The following is a 22,970-nucleotide window of genomic DNA, read 5'->3' on the forward strand; positions in this document are numbered from 1 at the left end:
TTGCTTCAGGGTACCTGGTGAAATGATCCACTACCACAAGTATAAATCTCTTCCCTCATGCTGTTGGAGGGTCCAGGGGACCAACAATGTCGATCCCAACCCTTTCAAAGGGAACCCCAACCACTGGAAGTGGAATTAAGGGGGCCTTTGGTTGTCTATCTGTCTTGCCACTGGCCTGACAGGTGGCACAGGAGTTACAAAACTCCTTTACTTTCTGGGACATGCCTGGTCAGTAGAAGTGGCTGACCAATGGACTCCATGTTTTTGTCTGGCCGAGAGGCCCAGCTAATGGGATCTCATGGGCCAAAGTTAGGAGAAACTCTGCATTGCTGAGGCACTACCAGTCTCTTGGCGGCACCAGGTTTAAGCTCTCTAGCCTCAGCATACAGGAGCCCCTCCACCCAATGTCTTGTGGGTACCACTAACCACCTCTTCCTGTGCAGCAGCCTGCTGCCTCAGACTTTCAAGATTGGGACGTTTGTTGTCCCTTGCTCAGATCTTTCCCTAGAGGGTCACCATGGTCCTAGGAGATCTGCGGTGTAAGGCCCAAGTTCCTGAAGCTCAGTTCCCCATGAGGCTTTTAGGTCTTCTCAACGAGAAGAGAGACCCTGCCCTTTCTCTTGGTGGGTTAGGCCATTATTCCAGGCTACCACCCTACTTTTTCACCCTGTGCTTTGCTCTGGTTTAGAGGCACACCCACTCAGGGATAACTAGCATAGCTACATGGATCTTTCTTTCTATCTCAGCCGAGGCCTCCAGATCATTCCCTAGCAGACATTGGACAGGTGTAGCAGGAAATACCACAACCTTCTTTTGGCCAGTAACCCCTCCCCATTCTAAGGACACCATTGCCATGGGATGGACCGTAGCCTGATTGTCAGCGTTGAGGACAGCATATGTCTCTCCAGGAAGATACTGGTCTGAGGACACCAGTTGCTCAGTCATCATGGTTACACTGTCACCAGTGTGTCTCATTGCTTCAACTTGAATCCCTTTTGAGTCTGTTGTCTGTACTTCTCCAGACTACTGGGCCAGACAGCTACATTTACCCCACCCTCTGAGACTAAAGCTGCCTCAGTAGGCTCACTGACATGGTCAGGGTGTACTTGGAACCCCCTCTGGAGACTTACCACTGCAGGTGCACTAGATGCCTTCTTGGCAGGACAGTTAGGATCTCCAGTTAGGTGCCCATTGGTTTAACAAGTGTGTTACCAAGCCCAATTTTTTCTGTTGTACCCACCCTTGCGCTGATAGTGCACTGAGAAGTCCACAAAGTTAACCCAGGACTGGCTCTGGGTTTTTTCGTCTCTCCCTGGTTTTGCTTCTGTACTCCTCAGGGGACATCCCAAAACCCTCAATCAGGGTAGCCTTCATGAGATCATATGATGTTGCATCCGCCTCATTCATTCAGTGTGAGGAGTCTATCCCTACACTTTCCTGATAACAGTCCCCAAAGGAGAGATCCCCACTGCTGTTTTGCAAGTCTTCTGGGCTGTGAACCCATCACCTACCTCGTATTTTAGGACAATTCCTTTGGGGATGTTAGGGTCATAGTGCCCTACTCTGTCCCGAGATATGGAATTGCTGCCACCATTCATGGATGTTAATCCCATTTCTATTCCTTCCCTTTCTTTAGCTAAGAACCTGTTTCCAGGTCCAGTCTCTTAGCTAGAGACTCTAAGACAGCATCTTCTTCAGAGATTCTATCTCTGGACCTTAAGGAACATGAGCCATCCTCACTAGAGGGAGGCGTCCTAGACATTTGGGGTCCAGATTTCCTCTATTTCAAGTTGAGGAGAGTCCCTCTCCTCCTCTTCATATATTGACTTGTGGGCACACTTTCACTGTGCATATTGTCAGAGACATTGTTTCTAAGTACACAGACTGTTAGTCATTTCCTTACTGCCATAAATATTTACATAAATAATGTGTATATGTGGTATGTTGGGTTTTCCTTTAACAGGTACACTTTTTCCAAGAGCATGCAAGTCACCAAATCTAGGGGAGCTTAAGGAAATGTGTTACACGGATAGTAATATTAGAAGGGACATTATCTAATAGGCTCTTCCCCTGGGTGGGAAATATATGGCACTGAAAATACTCCACTTGACCCAAGGAGGCAGTTTGGGGTGAAACATGTAGCATAGAATTGAGAGATCATAGAACTATTACGGTTCAATTGGTCCTCACGTCTTATAACCTTGTCATGATTCCCCATCATTAATGTTAGTGTAGGAATATAATCAATTTTAGTATTCACTTTTTTTTGCTCATTGTACTGGACACCCACTATTATCACAGATGCACCATCACAGATTACGGAGTGAAAAGATCTTCCAAAAAAAGAGCCACCTATCACCTTGTGTCCAGGGTTGAGGGCAGATCAGACCTAAACTAGGGTGAGTACATTGACTTTGTTCTTCTGCAGGAAGGCATTAAGAGGGCCAAGGTCTAAAGTGGGGCGTCCTTTTTCAGAACCGAAAAGTAGCAAGAATAACCACCACAACCAAATCCTGGTGTTGGTAAGTTCTGTACGGCTCCTTTGGCCAAAAGAGTCTACACTTCCAGCTGCAAAAGACACAGATGGCCCTCAGTCAGCCGGTCTGAGGTTTGTGGCAGCGTTTTAAGAAATGGTAATGTGTAATCCCTTTGAATAATTTGCAGGACCCACTTATCCATTATCACCTGCCACCCTGGCTGAAAATGTTGGATCCTGCTGTCTTTAAGGTTGCCCAGGGTAAACTTGGCTTTATCCTCAAAGTGACTGGAATGGTTGAATGACATGTCTATAAGAATGGCCTCAAGGTCTGCCAAAAAAAAAATAAGTGGACAGCATCCAAGCATGTCTGGGAAGGGCCATACAATTGCCTATGGCTGTACCAAGTAAATCTGTGGTGTCCAGCCACAGCAGGTAATAAACATGGCCTCATCACGACTATCCTCCATAGCCTGAAAGAGGACAGCACTGGCTTCTTTTGGAACCGTGGATAGTACCTGGGCTAGAGATCACCACAAGGCTTGAGAGTAGCAGCCCAAGAGGCAGCTGGTATTCACAGAGCAAAACTCTCCGATTAGAAGACCCTTTTGCCAAATATCTGTATCCTCTTTGATTTCCTGTCAGGGGGGAGTATTTGGAACAAATAGTTAGCAGAATCTCTGCAAAACAAGTGTGCTGCCAGACATGAGCTATTTCAGAGGACAAGAACAGTGTTGGAATCAGAAGGGTAACTAAACAGCTGTGGCTCAAAGCAAGATGTGGGGTTGGTGGAGGCGGCGCCAAACAGCACTAAGTGTTGGATGTCATCGTCCAGAGACATAAATGCGGGCATTAGTGGATATTGTGCAGCATGTATTGTGGCCCGAGAGCAAACCAGCACTGAAATCAGTCCAGAATGAAACTGGAGGGCCCAGCTTGCTCTTAGGGCAAGCCTGCTGTAGAAGCCCAGCTGGGAGGCCTCTCAGCTCCTTGGGGCGCGCAGGCATGTCAGAAGGAGCGACTAATGAGGAATAAGCCACAGCATGGCTTCACAGAACTCCTCAATCCGCTGCCGTCTCTGGAAGCCTGGGAAGTTTAGCTTGCAGTGAGACAAGGGTCAGAATCTACTCTGAAGGGGAATGACATCGGGAGTGAGACCTGGAAGCACAAAGATGCCCTTGAGCCTTCTTAAGCCATCCGGAGTGGTGGGACAAAGCCAAGTTCAGCTTAATCTTCTTGTGTTATTTTCTGACTTACCCCAGGATTTGGGCTATGATGACCATCTGTTACAGGAATGGCCTTGGGAGCAGGACTGGGACCTGTCTTTAGGCCTCAACCAGTCACAACATGGAGTCTTCCGTTTTTTTCACTACAGATTTGCTTCTCATCCTTAAAGGCCTTGAGGTGCATCAAGGCGCTGTCCCTGCAAGCTTTGGATGTGTGGTCTAACCACAAGCAAATCAAGTATGGGTCAGTCACAGACATGTTTGCGACATTCCCCACATGGTTTGAACCCTGTAGATTAGGGTGGTGACATAACTTGCACATTGCAGACATTTGAAAAAGTCAAAAGGACAGTCTGATGCACAACAAAAGGAACTGATGTCAACATTCATGGGCTGTGCCTTTATAAGGCCCGTGTCTCACTTTCGGACTGGAGCCATGAGGGGGGCACCTATCGACCTGCAGGGGTAACGCGTATGACTTTCCAGATCCAGTTTGACGCCTGGACGCCAGGAAGGCACAGGAGTTTTAAAGAAGACAAAGTGGCGGCTTTGCTAAAGCTACATAATGCAACTAGTTACACTAATTTTGACTTAAGACCAAAGTCGGGGTTAATGTAGCAAGTCGTTTGATACCTTTGAGGGCCCACTTTGGTCGCACTGTTAAGGAGTTAGCTCAGATGAGGGGCTCAGCATGTAACCCTGCACTCAGCAACTGGGAGACCAAGTCTTTACACAGGAAAACAGTAGTTCTGAGAGTTTTGCGCCAGTACATGTACATCACATGCCCTGCCTGCATCATATGTTGCATCCTGCCTTTACGGCTCTGTGGGCCTGCCAGAGGGGTGACTTGCCCATATGTCCAGGTTAAGTGGAGGCTTTACCATTGCTTTCAATGGTGAAGTCAGGCTATTGGTGCACAACTACCAGTCTGCAGTATCTGAGTGGAGAGACTTGTTTTACTTGGGGGGACCTCCAGGTTGGCACAATCAGTGCTGCAAGCCCTGGGTACCAGGGTATCATTTACTAGGGACTTACATGTAAGTTAGTCATTTCTAATTGGGTACAGCCAATTAGACATACACTTTAGGGTCCGGGCACTAGCAGTGAGGTCTGGTTTGCAGGCCTCAGTGTACTCCGAGTCGAAACCCCAGCAGCATCTGACAAAAAACTGATGGTGCGACCATACAAAGAGAGGCATTTCCTTACACCTTTCAATAAAAAGACTGAAGAAAATTAAAGAAGAGCACATCAAAACCACCTCTGCTGGACATGCAAGAACAGCTAGATGAAGAAAGAAGAATTTTGCCTAACAGTGGGGGAAGTATCTCCACCGGCACCAAACTGTTCTTCAGGGTGATCTGGCTTTCCTGCTGATCACTAGTGAAAGGACACAAAAAGCAGAAAAAGTTTCCATCCAGTGAAGCGACCAGTTGTGGCTACACTCAGCCTTGTGAAGGCCCTGGTTGGCGGGAGACTGACCTCGATACTAGAAGCCCATCAGAAGGAGCAGAAGGTAGGGAAAGCCAGGAGTGACTTTTCCAGCATTAAGAAACAATGGGACTCTTGGTTGTTGTAGGAAGCAGTGGCAGAGATACATGTCTGGAATCCCCCTCCCCCCCCAAAGAGAACCAGGGCGACAAATCACCGGAGATGACCACTGTGGAAGATTGGGATTTCCGCCACTGGTCTTTAAGACAAAACAGTGTGCTGGTAACTTTCCTTGTTTTTGATTCTGGAGCAAGAGTCGCCCCTCCTGACCGTTTCAGAGTAACATTTACACTTCCATTATTCAGAATAGATTTTTTTTGAGAATTGACTTAAAATTTAAGGAAATCATGAGTCAATTTTTAATATTTTTTTGCGTGAATGGGTCTAGTAACCCACAGGATTTATTTTTTTAAATGTTTCCCAACACTGGCTTTGGAATTTTATTGTGTTTGTCACTGTTTGAACAATTACTCTGCAGAGCTGCCCGTTGCTTGTGCTGCAGCTACCAGGAGTTAAACAGTTTTTCAATGCCCTGCACTATAACCTGAGCAGATCGAGTTAGCTGATAGTTGTGTGCACTTCCAAATTAGTAATCTGGCTTCTGTGTCCGAAAGAAGGTGCATTTGTGTCCTTTACAGCCCACACAATGACAATGAATAATAACATTCTTTGATAATTGGATAACTCTTTACTCCCTCCATGTCACGACGTATGGAAAGGTTTTTAAACTGTGACATAAAGGGGTGTCATGACGCAATCATGGGGACTGCTGCGGCTAACGCGCATGTGCAGCTGGTCACTGAAACACAGGCAAGTCAGTGGAAATCATAAGAAGAAAACACAGGATCAATGAGGAACTAGTTTATTTACAAAAGAAAAATACATAAAAATCAGACAACCTTTTACAGGGGCTGATACGGATTCATGATGAAGACAGACATATGAAATCAAGTAATTAGAGGAGAAAACCTCTAATATTTGAGATGGCTCCCAATCCATGAGCGCGAGATGGTGTAACAGAAATAAAAGCAGATGCATAAAAGCTTCAGATCCAGTGGGTGGATGGCATAACCAGAAAAGACTGGCATTTCATAACCCTGCAATGAAGGGTATCAAAACATCATTTAATTTGCACTTTTTAAAAAATCGATTACATATAAACATATATATGTGTATAGATTTAGACAAAGTGGGAAGGCACGTGTAGTTACAGGACAGAGTGAGAGCAGAAAGCGAGTTTCCTTGGTGAGATCAGTGTCTGGAAGTCCCCTTGTGGTTTAGTTTCCACACATGGATGAGGCTCTCCAAGAGTACTTGTTACTTTCCAGGGCATGCCAGTCCCCAGGTGAAGTTCGCCCTTCTACGAACAGAAAAACATGTGAAAGGCCGACAAGACACAGACGGGAAGAAGACAATGTAGATGATTAAATACGAGTGGAAAGGTGAAGGACACGCCCACATAGGACAGCGCACAGCGCCCACAAGCTTCCTCTACTGGCATGCCAGTGCTGAAGGCTATCAGTCAATATATTGACTGCCATATTAAAACTGATGGAAAATATTCACCACCAAGGATCTGCACTCGTGTGCAGTAGACAGTAGGTATGGCTTACAGTATATACAACAATGAATCTAAGGGGACACAAATATGACCAGAAAGTGAAATACATTCAGTTAACAATCTTATATCTTTGATTTATAAAGCTGAAGCACAGTTTCAAAATGTACTGTGAAAGAAGAAAAAGGCAACTCAACCAAATCATTTCTCTTCAAATTAGCTTTGACCTTTCCAGCCGGACCAAAATGTAAGTTTACAAGCACGAAAGCCTTTGAGCGTAAAGTGTTTGTACTTCATGTTAACAACAGAAAACACCGTTGAAGTTGTTACAATGGATCTCTCAGACTAAGCTACATTAAATGCCAAAAAACAAATATCGCCAGATATTTCTCTCAAGCAACTGATGTTAACTATCCTTCAAGACACTGGATTGTACTGCAGACAAAAAAGTGTAAAAATCTATACTTTGTGCAGTAACAGAGGTGACGCGTGGGGTAAAATAACATTCAAAGTGCAGATCCTTCCATCACCTAGAGAAGCACAAGGCTCTGAGCCTTCACACAATGTGGTCGTAAAAGCAACAGCACAACGTGGGAGCGGGTTCAGATCATGGGCTCCCCCGCTCGGTAAATTATAATGAACCCTTCCACCCGTCCAATTAAACCACTGAAGTGTAGGTTAGCGTCCCGTACAAGGAAAGGTGCAGGAAGGCAAATGCTAAATGCGTGCAAATCAAAATAGACAACAGAAAAAGTATAGTTTTACCATAAAAATCAAAGTCGCTGTACAAAAATGACCTTGTTGAATGACATGAACATAGCTCAGACTAACAGATGGACGTATCAAACCTGTTTTCCTGACTCCAGTGTCACTGGTCAAAGACCAGCTCAAAGGTTTACTTGACTATTAATTTTTTCTGTAACACTTTCCCTGTACCTTCAAGCACCTATATGGCGCTCAAGAAGGTATACTGGTGACTCGGGGAGGGCCAAATCCTCAATTTTAAAGCCTATCTGCACCAATGTTTCAATTGCTGTCTGGATGCAGGAGGAAGGCACATTGAATAAATACTGCTGTTCAGAGTACAATTACGACACCTTTCAACGCAACAACTACTGATTCCTGAAATGATCTTGTTCGTTGATTTTCGTCTCCAGTTTCAGAAGAATAGTATCAAGACTGACTTGTTTTTAGCAAAACCCCCGTCTCCAGCTCCACAGTGCATGCAGCAGGGTGGGTTTGTGCTTTGGTTTCCACCACTGATGACAAATCTAGCAAAAGTAGAGCTTTACAATGAGTCAACACAAGGCTAACACCAGGTGCAGGAGCTGTAACCGGGGAAGAGCTAGCCAGATGCGGGCCAGCTGTTGGGATGCACCAAGACCGCTGCGGCATGCGGGGGGCTCAATGTCTGAACAGCGTAAAGGAGGCCGAGACAGCTCTTCACCGATTAAAAAAAGTGCTCTTCGGTACCCAAGGAAATCTTCAGTAATTCAATCCTTGGACAAAATGTGGTGATGGTTTACGCTTTTCTGTTCTTTTGTAGCTTACGGTCAAAAATCTGAAAAGAAAAAAAATAATACGGGTACATAAGAGAATTACAAATAAGCAGCATTGGAGCATCTGCATTGGTTTTCCAACAACAAGTCTTCATCCGTTAACCTCCATAGAAGCTCCATACATAAGTCAGTTTGATAACGCTGCACAATTCTAGACCCAAAAAGCTTTCTTTTTGTAGCCAGAGACCATATGACATGACATCAGTGAATGATACTTAAGAATTACCTCAAGGCTGACCCGGGGTGGAGGGTGGTGAGGATTTGTCCATCAACTGGAAATATTTGAAGAGGACATACTTCCGTGACATATATACCGTCTTACCCCAAAAACAGCTTAGATGGTTGATTGTGTTCCCCTCCCCGCACCTTTGAAGACTGCCCAGGGAGAAAACTACTCACAAGAGCTTTACAGAAACCTTGACTTGGCACTGAGTTTCGGATGACATGAGGAAACAAATGAGCCAACAGCAGAACTAGATGCTAAACTCCATCTATCGATACGGATAGCCCTTACTTTGAGAACATCTTTCAATAGCCAGAAAGATACACAAAAAGTCAAGTGACAATAAAATCCTTCCTTTTATTCAACCATGCAAAACAATCTACTCATCATATTTGTGCAAGGATTATTTAACCACAGGTGATTGAGTAGATCAGCATGATAATCGGAACTGCTTTCATTCCCATTCCCCACCCACCCACCCACAAATTATGTGGAATTTCAAACTAGGACCTGGAGAAAATACTTAAACTTTCTGGAAAACTTAACAAGGATTCAGTTGGTATTATGCCGTAATGGCAGGCTGGTTAGTTGGTATTATGCCGTAATGGCAGGCAGGTTAAATATTAATGACTTAGCCCGAAAATCGTGAGGGAAATCCCCTCTGCATTAGACAATTTCTTAAACAAGTTACTTACCTTCGGTAACAAATTATGAGGTAGAGACATATTCTCGTTTCGGATTCCTTACCCTTTTGAATTTCCCCAAGACGTCAGTCTGGATTTGGAGATCTTTCCTCGAGCAGGACCCCTACGCGCCGTTAAGTGGCATCAGTTGACTCCGCATCCGTTGGGTTCGCTGGATAGGACGTCGCAGGTCCTATATAGGCACCACACTGGTAAGCTGACTTCACTTTCTTTTCATGACTTTACACGCCAAAAGTGTGGAGCCATGAAGAACACTGAGCCTGCCTGGTGCTTTAGAACTAGGGCCGTGAAAGGTAAGTAACTTGTTCATCTGAAAGACTACTAGTTGCAGATTCTTTACCTATTGAAAAGACACCTAAGCAATATCATTCCAGAGGTGAGTCTGCGGACCAAGATCATACTAGGATGTCCTGCAGGACCGAACAGGCAAAGTAGCCGTTCTCTCTGGACCGGACTGTCCAGGCAGTAGTGTTTGGTGAACGTGAGCAAAGATGCCCACGTTGCTGCCTGGCAGATATCCAGGACTGGATCTCTGTGCGCTAACACAGTGGTTGCAGCTGTTGCTTTGGTGAGAACACAAACTTTCATGGGGTTGCTTTTTAGCCAATTCGTAGCCCATTTTAATGCAGAGAACGACCCATCTAGAGTTGATTCTATTCTGCACTGCCTGACCTTTCTTTGCACCCACATAACCCACAGAGTTGATCATCCACCCGGAACTGCTTGGTACAATCAAGATATAACACCAATGCTGTTTTTGGGTCCAGGCGGTGGAGTCTCTCCTCTTATTTAGAAGGATTGGGGGTGGAGGGTGTTGTGTGTGTTGGGGGTGTAAAAAGTTGGCAAAGTGACAGATTGGCCTCCATGAAAGGGCGTGACCATTTTTGGTAAAAAGGAAGCCCTGGTACGAAGCCACCTTGTCAGGATGGATGGAAACGTGGAAATGAAGGGTGGCTTTGAGGAAAGCCTGCAGCTCACTGACCCTGTGGGCAGAAGTGGTGGCAACAAGGAAGTCTGTCTTTAGAGTAAGAAGCCTAAGGGGACAGTTATGAAGTGGCTTGAAGTGGCAGAAAAGTAAGAACCAAGTTCAAATCCCATTGGGGCATTATGAACAGTGAAGGAGGAAACATAGGTCAGACACCTCAGGAATCTACCAACGATAGGAGATTTAAACAAGAAGGGTTGGTCAGGTAATCTCAGGAAAGTAGAGATAGCAAAGCCCTGCTGGGCTAGAGAAAGAACAAATTGGAGCTCTGATAGAGGGGGTCAACAGACTGGTCTGTGCACCATGCCACAAATTTGTTCCAACGACAGGCATATACCGTTTTGGTGACGGACCCCTGGCTTCGTTTATAACATTACAGACTTTGGGAGTAAGGTCAGAAGTTGTCAACTGCTGCTTTCAATCTCTATACAAGAAGTCGGAGAATGGACAGGTTTGAGTGGAGAACCATTCCTTGCTGCAGTGACCGAAAATCTAGTTTGATTGGAGGATCGACGGCCATGCTCGAGAGCTCAGGATACCAGACTCTTTACGCCCAGTCCAGAGCCACAAGAATGAATCTGACCCAGTCATTCGTGATCTTCTTGAGAACTCTGGGCAGAAGTCGTATTGGGGTAAAGGAGGCCTGAGCTCCACTCAAGACTAAAAGTGTCGCAGAGCGAGTGCCACTTTAGAAACTCCAATGCACAAAACAGCTGACGTGTGTTCTCTGCGGAGGCAAATAGATCTAACCAAGGCTCTCCCCACTGCTGAAAGACCTTGCGCCACCTCCGGATGGGGATGCCACTCATGATCAACCAGGAATTGACAGCTGAGTTTGTCCGCTCTGGTGTTCAGAGCGCCTGATAGAAGGTGAACCACCAGGGATATGCCCTGGTGTTCCAGCCATGTCCAGAGCGCAGTCTCCTGACAAAGGGTCCACGACCCCACCCAACTTGCTTGTTGCAGAGCCACATGACGGTGGTGTTGTCCGTGAACACTGGCACCACTTTACCTTGGAGAGAGGAAAGGAATGCTTTCAATGCTAGCCTGATTGGCCTGAGCTCCAAAATATTAATATGGAGCCGGGACTCTGACGGAGACCAGATGCCTCGGATCTCCGCCTCTCTCATTTGGCCACCCCATCCCAGGAGTGACGCATCTGTCACTACTTGTCAGATCTAGTTGGGGAAGGGAGAGAGATCTGCCTCTGACCCAATTGCGGTTCAAAAGCCACCACTGCAGATCTTGCACAGTTCCCTCTGAGATCTGGACCATGTCGGAAAGATTTCCTTGATGCAGTACCCACATATGCCATCTGGCGCATGCAGCCTCAGTCATTCTCACCGAAATCCAGAATAGAGGCTGAAACATCGGAATAGCCTAAATATCCTGGACTGGGATGGAACATGACAGCCAGTCCTCGAAGTAGGGGAAGACTGAAACTGACCTCCACAGATGAGCTGTGACCACCACCATCACTTTAGTGAACACCTGAGGGGTGCTGGTAAGGCCAAAGGGGAGCACAGTAAACTAAAAATGTTCGTGGCCTACCATGAAATGCAAGTAACATCTGTGAGCAGTCAGGACGGGAATATGGAGATATGCATCCTGCAAATCCAACGTTACTAGCCAGTCTCCTAGACCGCGAGCCCCCTCATCCATGAGGATGTTGGATGCCACATGCTCAGTCATGCAGAGGATGGGCAGTATCCTCGACAGTGGCTGAAGAGAAAGGGACATGACTAGGTGCCCCTTCCATAACCACAAAAGGGGTGAAAAGCAGACTGAGGGGGGGAGAGGGGCAGCTGTGGGGCCCAAGGACCTGGCCATATCCCAGGACTCCTTAAAGCGCTTGAGTGCAGAGTCTGCTTTGTCCCCGGAGAGACGGGTGCATTGAAGGGCATGTCCCTAAGAGCGGCTTGGACATCCCCATAAAAGCCAGACGTCCTCAACCAAACGTGGGACCATAAAGCCACAGCTGATGCGACTGATCTACCTTGTGAGTCGGTCGTATCCAGTCCACATCATATCCTGAATTTTCTCTCCAGTAAGCAACAGCTTGAGAGAGAATCACCCAGGCCTCCTCCGGGACCTGTGGCAGTAACTGAGCAACCATGTCACATAAAGTATGGATATAACGGCCCAAAAGACACGCGATGATCACGGACCGCAATGCCAGACTGGAGGAAGAAAACATCCCATTCCCAGGCTGATCCTGTCTTTTGGATTCCCTATCTGTGGGTGCAAACAGCAATGGGTCTGAGGATGTAGAGACCTGGATAGCCAAGCTCTCAGGGGTGGGATGTTTCATCAGGAACACTGGGTCTTTAAGAGCTGGCCTATGGCAGTGGGCGATTGCCCTATTATCAGCAGCCCCAAGTGATGGGTTTGGACCATGTCTCCAGAAGTGGGCTTCATTAAAGGGCAAAAGGGGTTCTGAAGAGGAAGCCCCAGGCTGAAGTACCTCAGCAGGAGGCTAGTCCTGATGGACACCGAAGGCAGCTCGAGGGTCAGGACCTCAGCCGCTCTCCTCAACACTACAGAGTAAGAAGCTCCCTCCTCCGTTGCAACGGTAGGGAGAGAAAGCATTCCAGCATCAGGGGAGGTGTCCAGACCACTGGCCTTACCCAGGTCCTGAGCCCAGTCCATGGGGGTCATCAAGGTGGAATTCTAGAAGGTCCAGCAACCCCTCCATTCTCTCACTGTACCCATTCCCATAACAAAAAGGGTCAGGATCCGACCTAGGGAACAAGGTCCCCATCGAAGTCTGAATCGGCATCGAGTGATGCCGGTCTGGCTCTGTGGTGGAGTCAACAATTAGAATGGGATTGACGCGACGTGGAGCCAAGCTAGAAGTAGCTTTAGGGACAGCTCTTCTTAAACCCTTCAGATTCACGGCCCGGCACTCTGAGCATGACTTCAGGTTGTGGTCGTGCTCCAAACAGAAACAGGAGGTGCAAACCCGTCACAGACATCATCCGATGACAGGAGTAGTAAGGCTTGAATCTGGTCTTCCATGATGAAATCAACGTACCAGAATGTAAAAAAAGCATAGACAAAAGTCGAAAGTTGAGTCGAAAAGTGACTGTAGGGATAGCTCGCCAGATCTGCGCGTTGTCTAGCGCTGAAAGAAAAGAACCAAAATCAGCATGCCTTGGTGGCGCCTACATTGGACCAGCAACGTCATATCGGACGAACCCGACGCCAACGACGGACACGAAGTAGACTGACACCACCTAAAGCAGCGCAGGGGTACTGCTTGAGGAAAAATCTCCAGATCCAGACTGACGCCTGGAGAAAATTCAAAAGGTAAGGAATCTGCAACTAGAAGTCTTTATCAGATACCCACCTTTTTTCAAAGTGGAAGCTGTAGCCATTCAGGAGCGAGAGTTGCAATAAGAGCTGGGATGCCAGGTCAGGTAGCTTTGCACTATTTAAAAAAACATCTTGAATTGAAGTATGAGTGTAGGAAAGTACCGTCTTTCTTGGCATGGTTACCCCCTATTTTCTACCTGTTGTCAGTGTGTGACTGTCTACTGGGATCCTGCTAACCAGGCCCCAGTAGTTTTGCTCTCTCCTGCAAACTACCCTTTTCTTCCCACAACTGGCATGCTGAACCTCCCATGTAAGCCCCTAGTATATGGTACCTAGGTACTGGGGTTCCAGGGGATCCCTATGGGCTGCAGGAGTTAATCTGCCACTGTTGGAAGTTGGCTCTATATATACTATCTCAAAGTGAGAGAGAGTGTGCACGGAGTCCAAGGGTTCCCCTGAGAGGTTGATAGTGGCAAAATTAGATAATACTAATGCTCTATTTTGTGGTAGTGTGGTCGAACAGCAGGCTTATCAGAGTGTAGTGTTAAGCATTTGTTGTACACACCTGCAATAAATTAAGAACACACACACACAGACTTAACGCCAGGCCAACAAGTTGTTATATAGAAAGATATATTTTCTTAATTTGTTTTTAGATCCACAAGATTAAAATTTTAGGTAAGTACATAAAATGCAAGTTACTTCACACAGGTAAGTATAGAACTTTGATTTAAAACAGTAGTACACACAGTTTTGGTTAAAATGGCAAACAGTTATTTTAAAAATGGACACTGCAAAAATCAACAGTTCCTGGGGGAGGTAAGTAAACGTTAGTTTCTCAGGTAAGTAAAGCACTTACACAGTCAGTCTCCAGGGCATAGGCAGCCCACCGTTGGGGGTTCAAGGCAACCTCAAAGCCAAAGCACCAGCAACACAGGGCAGGTTAGCTGCAGAGGTCAAAGGAGGGCCCAAAACACATAGGTGCCTATGGAGGACAGGGGTGCTCTGGTTCCAGTCTGCTGCGTCCTCGGGGAGAAGACCAGGGGGGGTTTTGTAGAGCACTGTGGTGAGTGGGTGTGTATGTGTTGGGGGAGGAGGGGTGAGTGGGCAACTCACAAAACACACCCTCAGCAGCACAGGGGTGTCGGGTTTGCTGTAAAAATCAATGGAGGGACCCGGGGTCACTCTGGCGATGCAGGCAGGGCACAGGGGCGCTTCTTGGGCCAGCCACTGACTGGGCTAGGATGAGGGCCGCCTGCTGGTCACTCCTGCAGGGAGGTCGATTCAGGGTGTCCACGTCGGAGTCACCTGGGAGTCCTCTCTGCGGTGTTGGTTGTCCTGAACTCGAGCCAGGGGATTCGGGTGCAGAGTGTGAAGACTCACGCTTCTGGCGGGAAGTGAGAGTCTCTTTAAAGTTGCTTCTTTGTTGCAATTTTGTTGCGGTTTCTGTACAGAGCCGATGTCCTCTGGAGGTTCTTGGTCCTTTAGGTGCAGGTCAGTCCTCTGAGTCCTCAGAGGTCGCTGGTCCCGCTGGATGCGTCACTGTGCAGGTTCTTGGAGTCAGGCCGGTAGGGCTCGTGCCAAGTCAGTTGTTGTCTCCATCGTCTCTGAGGGGCTATCAGGTCAGCAGTCCTTCTTTCTTCAGGTTGCAGGAATCTGATTTTCTGGGATCAGGGTCGCCCTTAAATACTCAATTTAGGGGTGTGTTTAGGTCTGGGGGTGCAGTAGCCAATGGCTACTGCCCAGGAGGGTGGCTACACCCTCTCTGTGCCTCCTCCCTGAGGTGAGGGAGGCACATCCCTAATTCCTATTGGGGGAATCCTCCAAAACCAAGATGGAGGATTTCTTAAGGCAGGGGTCACCTCAGCTCAGGACACCTTAGGAGCTGTCCTGACTGGTGGGGGACTTACCTTTATTTTTGTAACATTGAGTGTTTTCTTTCATGTATGTAAGTGCTGTGTGACTACAGTGGTTTTGCATGAACTTTGCATGTCTACTAGATCAGCCTTGGCTGCTCATCCACAGCTACCTGTAGAGAGCCTGTCTTCCTAGACACTGTCTACACTTCACTAAGAGAGGATACCTGGACCTACTGTAAGTACCTTGGGTACTCACTACACACCAGGCCAGCTTCCTACAATGCGTGAGGAGGATCAAACACCCTCACTATGCAGTAGGGAAAACATCTCAATTTAAAAGATGCCTGGAAAATAATCAAAAGTTGAAGAATCTACGGCCAGAAACCAATCTGTATGGAGACAGTAGTATTGTCTGAATAAGCCCAACTGAAACTTTATCTAAAGTGTGAAGCTTCTGGGTAATGCCTTTTTTGCAGGATAAACCCCAATGTTTTGGACTGAAAAGCTGTTTTTATTTTTCCAACTATGAAGGTGCACCAAGTCTCGCTCTGAGTCTTAAAACATTTATGTCTGATTTGTTCACCATAATTGACATATGTTAACTTACTTATAAGTCTTTAGTATATGGTACAGGGGGTAACCAAAGGCTGCAAGCTGAAGTGTCCCTCATGGAATGAAACACTTATTGTGCCACCAAGAAGGTGTGACAGAGCAAAGATTGACTCAGCCTGCCATTGCTGACTGGCAGAGCAGTTTTTGACCTGCTAACTCGACTTTAACAATTAAAAATGACAAGATCGAGACCTCCCTTTTTAAAAAAAATATATATGTCACTCCTAAGGAATGCCTATCGAGCCCTACTGCAGGGGACTGTATATTAAAAAGAGGGACATGTGTTTTTGAATGTTCGAACAGTAAAAACCCCACATTGTTGTTACTACTTTAGAAAGGCTAGTAGCCGCGATGGCGAATACAGGGTTACACGCTGACCACTCAGCTGTGCTAACTTCGCAATGGAACCACTGAAGTTGGTACTTCAAGGTATCAAAAGAATTGGTGCATAAATCCAGAGCTGATGCTCATGTTGATTTTAATGTAACTGAAGTAAATGGCAACTTTAGAAAGTTGCCACTGTTGTCCTAAGTTTTCCAGTGACCGCTTTCCACAAGACAGCCTTCTGCTCTCCTGGGGGAAGGTGTGAACAACTCTCAGGAAGTAATACTAAGGACCTGCCCCAGAAGAGATGCTATCTCCCCCAGGCAGGAGGGACAAACAGGATGTAAGTCTAAAAGGCGAGCTTGAAAGATGAAGCCGGCTTTGAAGGGCAAATGTGAAATACGCAAGAGGGGCTGCTCCTTTGTTCTGATACACAGGCTGGAGACGAAGAGGGGAGAGCAGTTGCCAAACCAGTTTTCCCCATTGGCGTGTAGCTCTCAGGTAGACACAACTTTATGTTTGTGGTTTCTATGGAGGACAGCTGGAATTGTAGTGCCTAAAATGTCCACCAAATCACTGCTACAAGTGGTGAATGAAGCTCTGTCTTGGAGAGTTATTAAGTACACTTGCATCCTGTAAATCAAAGTATATTGCAGGGGTAGCAAGCCATACCCCATGGTCAACATCAGCATCTTGGGGTACCTTACTCTCGCAAAGGATCAGTCAGAACCAAAAACATAATGAAGCCTCTGTTGGTAGATGAAACATAGCAGAGGCACAGGCTTAGAGATTGACTGAATAATGACTGGTTGCGCTTTTGTCATCTCGTAGAATGACAGGTTCGAGCCAAAGCTGAAGTCGGGCACTGGTATTGGCACCAGATTGTCCTCAGCACTGATGTCTGGGTGGCAGGAACCAGTGTGGATCACGGGGCCAGAGTGGAAGTTTGTATAGAGTTGGTACAGGGCCAGTAACCAGTCCCAAGACACCAATGGGAAGGATCTTGCCCGCAGAAACCAAACTGAAGGCCCCTGTGGAGCCCAAATGTGCGCCAGACTTTTGGCATGATGTTGAACAGGTGTGAGAGTGACCTCAGGACTGAGTTGGGGCCTGTGACGTGGAGCGTGAGCAGTACCTGCACGAAGGACATGACACTGTTCAGCAACGTACGGCATCGCCTCTAAGTCTCAGATTGCCTTTGGATGCATGAAGGCACACTTCTACACCTTAGAGTTGTCTCAAGCCCAGATCAATGACATCTCACGTGGGTCTGTAACTGACATCTAACAGCAGTATTGGCACATCGTTCCCTAGCACACTGATTGGAAACGGTTGGAGCTGTTGGAAAACCAACAAAGTTTGGAAAGGAGCTTTGGCTCTTTGTTGGAAGGTGAGAAAAGAAAGCAACGTAGATCAGTGAGCAGGGGTGGTGCTTAGATGCAGCTCCACTTCGTCAATATTGGGGTGGTAATCTTCAAAGGTGGAGATTTGCAATTAGAAGTATCCACCAAATAAGCCCTTACTAAAGATGTCTTTAAATCTATGATAGGAATATGATCTGATATTAAATTAGGCCCTTCCAACTTCTCTGGCTAAATTAAATGTCAAGTTATAGACTACATTAATATGACTAAGTTTTTAAATCTAAGCAACAAGGGGACATTTTGTATACATTTATCAGACGAATTTAGGTATACCGTTACAAACTACCTACATTAATGGTACCTCCTAAATGTAATATGGGAAACATTTTCATATATCAATTACCATTTTTCACCAAGATCATTCATGAACTATCGTGAAGGATCGTTCTGCTGGAGCGTACTATCACTCACCTTATTCTGTATTCTCGGGGACTTTGTGGAAGCTATCCTGGGAGACTTCCGAAGGGGTGAATTTCTCATTGAGCTTTGCTGAGACCGCCCACTGGTGACATTAGCGGAAGTGGCTTTAGAACTATTGCTGCTTCCACGGGGAGAGTTCTTGGATGTGGGAGTCTTTTTTCCAAGTCCTCGACGTAGAAGGGAGTCTCCGATTCTCCTGGGTGTATTCAAAATGCTGAAGGCCATCGACTCTCTCCTGTTTGCCTGCTGCAGAGAAAACAGAAAACAACCCCAACATTTACTTTGTCTTTGTGGGAGTTTTGCAACAATGTCTAAATTTTCTTTCTATGTCCTAAGTAAACATAAGGATGCAGGGAGAGAGTTAAGGGTGCAAGGGTAGCAGAGCAAATGTTTTTGCCATGGTAACAATTGGTGCAAGTTCTTACTAGGGGTACTGTGTAAAACTTGTAGAACTCAGGAACATGGAATGACTGAAACAGTTCAGTTATGGGACACCAAAAAATCATTTGTTTAAAATACAAGACCTAGGAGTAGGGGTACAATAATCCAAACTTTTATAGACCAGAAGAAATTGCAATTCTTTTTAATTGCAAGATACCTAAAGAGGCAACCATTACAAGAGGGGAGGGGGGGCTCATTTAGGTAGTGGATAATGTATGAGCTCAGAAGCGAAACTAGATAGAAGAGGATGAACTCCTTTGTATACTCAAATTCCATAAATAAGCTGCTCCACTTTCATGATAGCTAAATGCTGTAAAAAGTTGTTAATAGGTTAAAAACTCAGAAACATATAGCATAGAAAATACATTCAGTGGCCAGTGCTTTCTCTTCCAAGAACTGGAGTCTCTAATAAATGAGAAAATTAGAATAGTTTGAAATAAAGTGCAAACAAAATAAGCATTGGCAAAGCCAATAAGTCACACCTTTGGGACCCACTTGATTTGCCAATGATTTTTGCAGATGCTGGATAATTGACATTACTGCTATTGGTGTTTCTCATTCTGTAGGCATGAGCATGAGTCACCTGATGTGGAGTGTAAACAATCGCTGGGAGTAGTGTGCTGAATACTAATTTGGGACTTTTTTAGATGTTAGAAATTGGCCACTCCACAGAAAGTGGAGCAGGGAGGCTAGTGAGGAATCTGCAGTTAAGGTGTCTATCTGAAAGAGCGATCCCGATTGTTATGTCTAGCTGCAGATTCCTCACCTTAGAAGAAATACCAGGGCAAGGGTCTGTGGAGAGGGATCAAACCAAAAAGGTCTGCAATACTGAGTGGCAATGTGTTCTTGCCCACATTGCAGCCTGGCAAACATCAAGGGCCAGCAACTCCTTGCATCAACACCGTGGTAGACGCCTTGACACTGGTGCAGTGGTTTCTGTGATAATCTGTGGTCTTCTTCCAGGCCAGTGCGTAGCTTGTAAAATGTGTGCTGGTGCCTAAAGTTCTAATCAGAAGCCTGTGGCTGGTGCAACTAAATGATGGTGTGCCTAACACCAAGACTGTGCAGTCTTGAATCCAACTCAAACCTGTTTCATCCACTACCTGAACACTGCCAGCCCCTTAATCTTCCTCTTGCAGGTTCCTGCTTTCTCCCTTTCCAAAGGCGCCAGATCAGGTAGAGGGAGTGGAGGTTATGTTTCAAAATGAGGATGACAATGGCAGCATGAGGGTTGCTTCAGCTCCTTCTGTCGTTCAAGAGAGCCAGGAAAGGCATGTGGATAACTAGGATCTTTCAGGGGAGCAGCGCCAATGTGTGGGCAATCAGGTAAGAGATACCCCCTTCTTTCCATCTAAGAGCCAAGGAGAGACTGGAAGAATTAATTCACTGGTAACAAGGCAAATAAACAGAGGCTGATTGGTCAGTCCAGCCCCTGGCAATAGTTCAGGGCAACCAACATTCCAAACCTTTTTTTTTTTTCACCCAGTGTGCCACTAGACAGAGTTTCGTCTTAAGCAAGCATTACTCTGATCACCTGTGTGTGTTCACTGCAACACCCTAAGTGACTAAGGGTATGCCTAGACGTGGTCTCCTCTTCAGAGGGTCTCGCATGGAAGTTTGGGATAGGCTATTCACATGAGGAGCAGGGTCAATACTGTTTCCACAAGGTGGGACTCAGTCTTGAGTGGTAAAAGTATGCAAAAAGTAATGGGTTGGAGTGCTACCCAGAGTGATTTCAAGTGAGACAATTTACAAGCATTCCTTTCATCCCCTTTTGTGTTTGTGGGAAGACAAACAAAGCATGGATTCTTTAAACTATTACAGATTTCAGACGAAACTTACGGTTCAATGAACAAGTGGAGAAACCAACCCAATCTCCTTGGGTGAGAAGTCCCTTATAGGTCAGGAGATATCTGCTCTGGTGGAAAAAGGGACCACAGTTCGATCAACCTTACATCCACAGGGCTTTCTGGGCAATTTATTCTTGGTAGAGATGGGAGAAATGGGCCATCAGATGGTCATCAAGATCAGGAATTTCAACGAGTAACCGGTTTATCAGAACTTCAAGATGGAGGCGATTTCTTTCCTAAGAGACAGTCTTTGGTTTGGCAACTAGATGGCATGTCTAGACTTGAATTTACTTGCCTTCTGTAAAGTTAATTCTGGTAAATACTAACAGTAGATTTCTCATCTTCTGCATATACCCAGGCTTCAAACTGATTGAGAAACGTTTAACGCAGTACATTTGCACACCGATAGGTGGCCCTGTGCCAACACTATTCCTCTCTACACCGCTGTTCTGGTCCAGATGTGAAGCGTGGAACCACATATAGGCACTATTGGTGCAGGCTGATGTTGGCACATTTCTAAGGTGTACGTTACCCCAAACGCAGAGCCCAACAGAAAACGGACATGCTGATATCTTTATTTGGAAGCATTTTAGGTGGAAAAGAATCCAGTGCACAGAATGGGAAGGAAGGAGGGTTCAGTGAGGGACCTGTGTTTGGACAGTATCTACCAGAAAGAGCGTTAACAAAGGTTACTTGTGACACTAACCACAGAGCCTTCACCTTTTAAACAAGGAAAAAAGCAGCAGCTCTGGATGGTGTCTCTTTGAACTGGCTTAAACCAAGAAGTCCTGCAGGACCGCGTGGGCAAAATTTCCATCTTAATAGATCGTGTAATCCAAACAATGCTCCTTCATGAAGGTGTGGAATGAAATCTAGATAGCACCCTGGCAAATATCCAGTGCAGGCACTCTGGGTGCCAATGCAGTGATGATGGCCTTGGCTCTGGTGGAATGAGCCAGGAAACCTTCCGGGGGCTGCTTCTTCACCAGTGCGAAGCAGATATGAATGTGCGGTACAATCCACTGAAAGACGCTCCTCAGCACTGCCCTGCACTACTCTGCTCCAGCAAATCCTACAGAGAGCTGACGGTCCAGACGAGATTCCTTAGCACACACTATGTGGAGCTAAGAGCCCATTCAGGATCCAACCAATGGAGGCTCTCCTCCTCAGAGTGAGCAGAAGCAAAGAACATCGCTAGGAGGATGTGGTGCCTGACATGAAAAGGAGACACCAATTTCAAAAAAAGGAAGCTCAGGTTCTCAGGACCAAATTGTCAAGGAAAAGCAGAGAGCATCGTGGGTTGACAAAGGATTTGTAATTCACTTAGGTGTCACGCAGATGTGAAGGTGATGAGGAACGCTGCCTTGAGGCTAAGAAGCTGTAGTAGGTAGCAACGTAGCAGCTCAAAAAGTACACATCAGGAAGGTGAGGACCACGTTAAGGTACCAGTGAGGCATGATAAAGGGGAGAGGGTGGAAGCAAATACAGCAAACCATTAAAATATCGGGTGATTTAAACAAAGAATACTGATCCAGTGATCGTAAAAAGGACTAAATGGCAGACAGGTACTGTTAACTGTGACCAAATCAAGTCCTAGCTGGGCTAGGTATAATACAAAAAGCAATACTTCACATAATTTGGCTCGAAATTGGTCAATCTGTCAAGCACTGTACCAAACCAAAATCGTGTCCTATAGGCAGGGAAACAATGATTTTGTCACAAGACTTCTGGCTGTCAAGATAACATCTATCACCTCGGGAGGGAGATCGTAGGCAGTAAGCTTTCACTGCTCAAAGTCCAAGCATGAAGGTGAAAATTGCACAGGCCTGGATGTAAGACTCTGCCCACCGCTCCAACAGAAGATACTCCCAAAGACAGAGTCGGATCTGAAGACAGATGCTCAGGCCCAGGAGTTTTGGATCCCACATTTGTTGCCCAAAACGGTGGCCCACTAGGATGACTTGGACAAGGACATTCTTGATAACTCATTGCACTCTAGGCGGATTTCATCCCCAAAGGAGACACCTTGGAAACTCCAATGCCAAAAGTTTAGGCATTGCACATTCTCAGCAGTAACAGATCAATGCAAGGTTCTTCCCTTTCCTGGAAAAGAGCTTGCCCCATCTACAGCTGTAATTGCTGCTTGTAGTCTGCTAGGAGTTGGCAACTGAGTTGTCCGCTCTGGTCTTTACAGACCCAGCCATGAGGCAGACCACAAGTAATAGTGTCTAGTGTTCCAGCCACTTCCATAGACTTAGTGTCTCTGCTGGCACAGGGTCCCCAACACCACCCTGCCATGTTTGTTGCAATACTACATGGCGGTGGTGTTGTATTTAAGAATCTGAAACAGCTGCCAACTGATGGATGGTAGGTAGGCCTTCAACACCAAGTGGATGGCACACAGCTCCAGGCTGATGTGGAGCCAGGACTCTGATCTCCACCTCTACCAAGTGGTTGCCACTCCCCAGAAGCAATGCATCAAAGTTAGCTCTGGATGAAGTAGGGA

The 22,970-nt window shown here is 46.3% G+C and overlaps 1 protein-coding gene across 11 annotated transcripts in view; it reads right to left on the minus strand.

Moving 5' to 3' along the window:
- Window positions 1-6,036: 6,036 nt before the first annotated feature.
- NUMA1 (nuclear mitotic apparatus protein 1) overlaps window positions 6,037-22,970 on the minus strand; it is a 443,588-nt gene continuing 426,654 nt past the window's right edge. For all 11 annotated transcript variants that reach the window (XM_069203745.1, XM_069203747.1, XM_069203751.1 and 8 more), the window contains 2 exons: window positions 18,165-18,419; window positions 6,037-8,309 (listed from right to left, as the gene is read on the minus strand). In XM_069203745.1, the coding sequence (XP_069059846.1) occupies window positions 8,271-8,309; window positions 18,165-18,419 (294 nt within the window). In that variant the 3' untranslated portion in view covers window positions 6,037-8,270. The remainder of the gene's footprint in view (window positions 8,310-18,164; window positions 18,420-22,970) is intronic.

This window comes from Pleurodeles waltl, chromosome 8, assembly GCF_031143425.1.
Source record: "Pleurodeles waltl isolate 20211129_DDA chromosome 8, aPleWal1.hap1.20221129, whole genome shotgun sequence".
Taxonomy (NCBI): Eukaryota; Metazoa; Chordata; class Amphibia; order Caudata; family Salamandridae; genus Pleurodeles; species Pleurodeles waltl.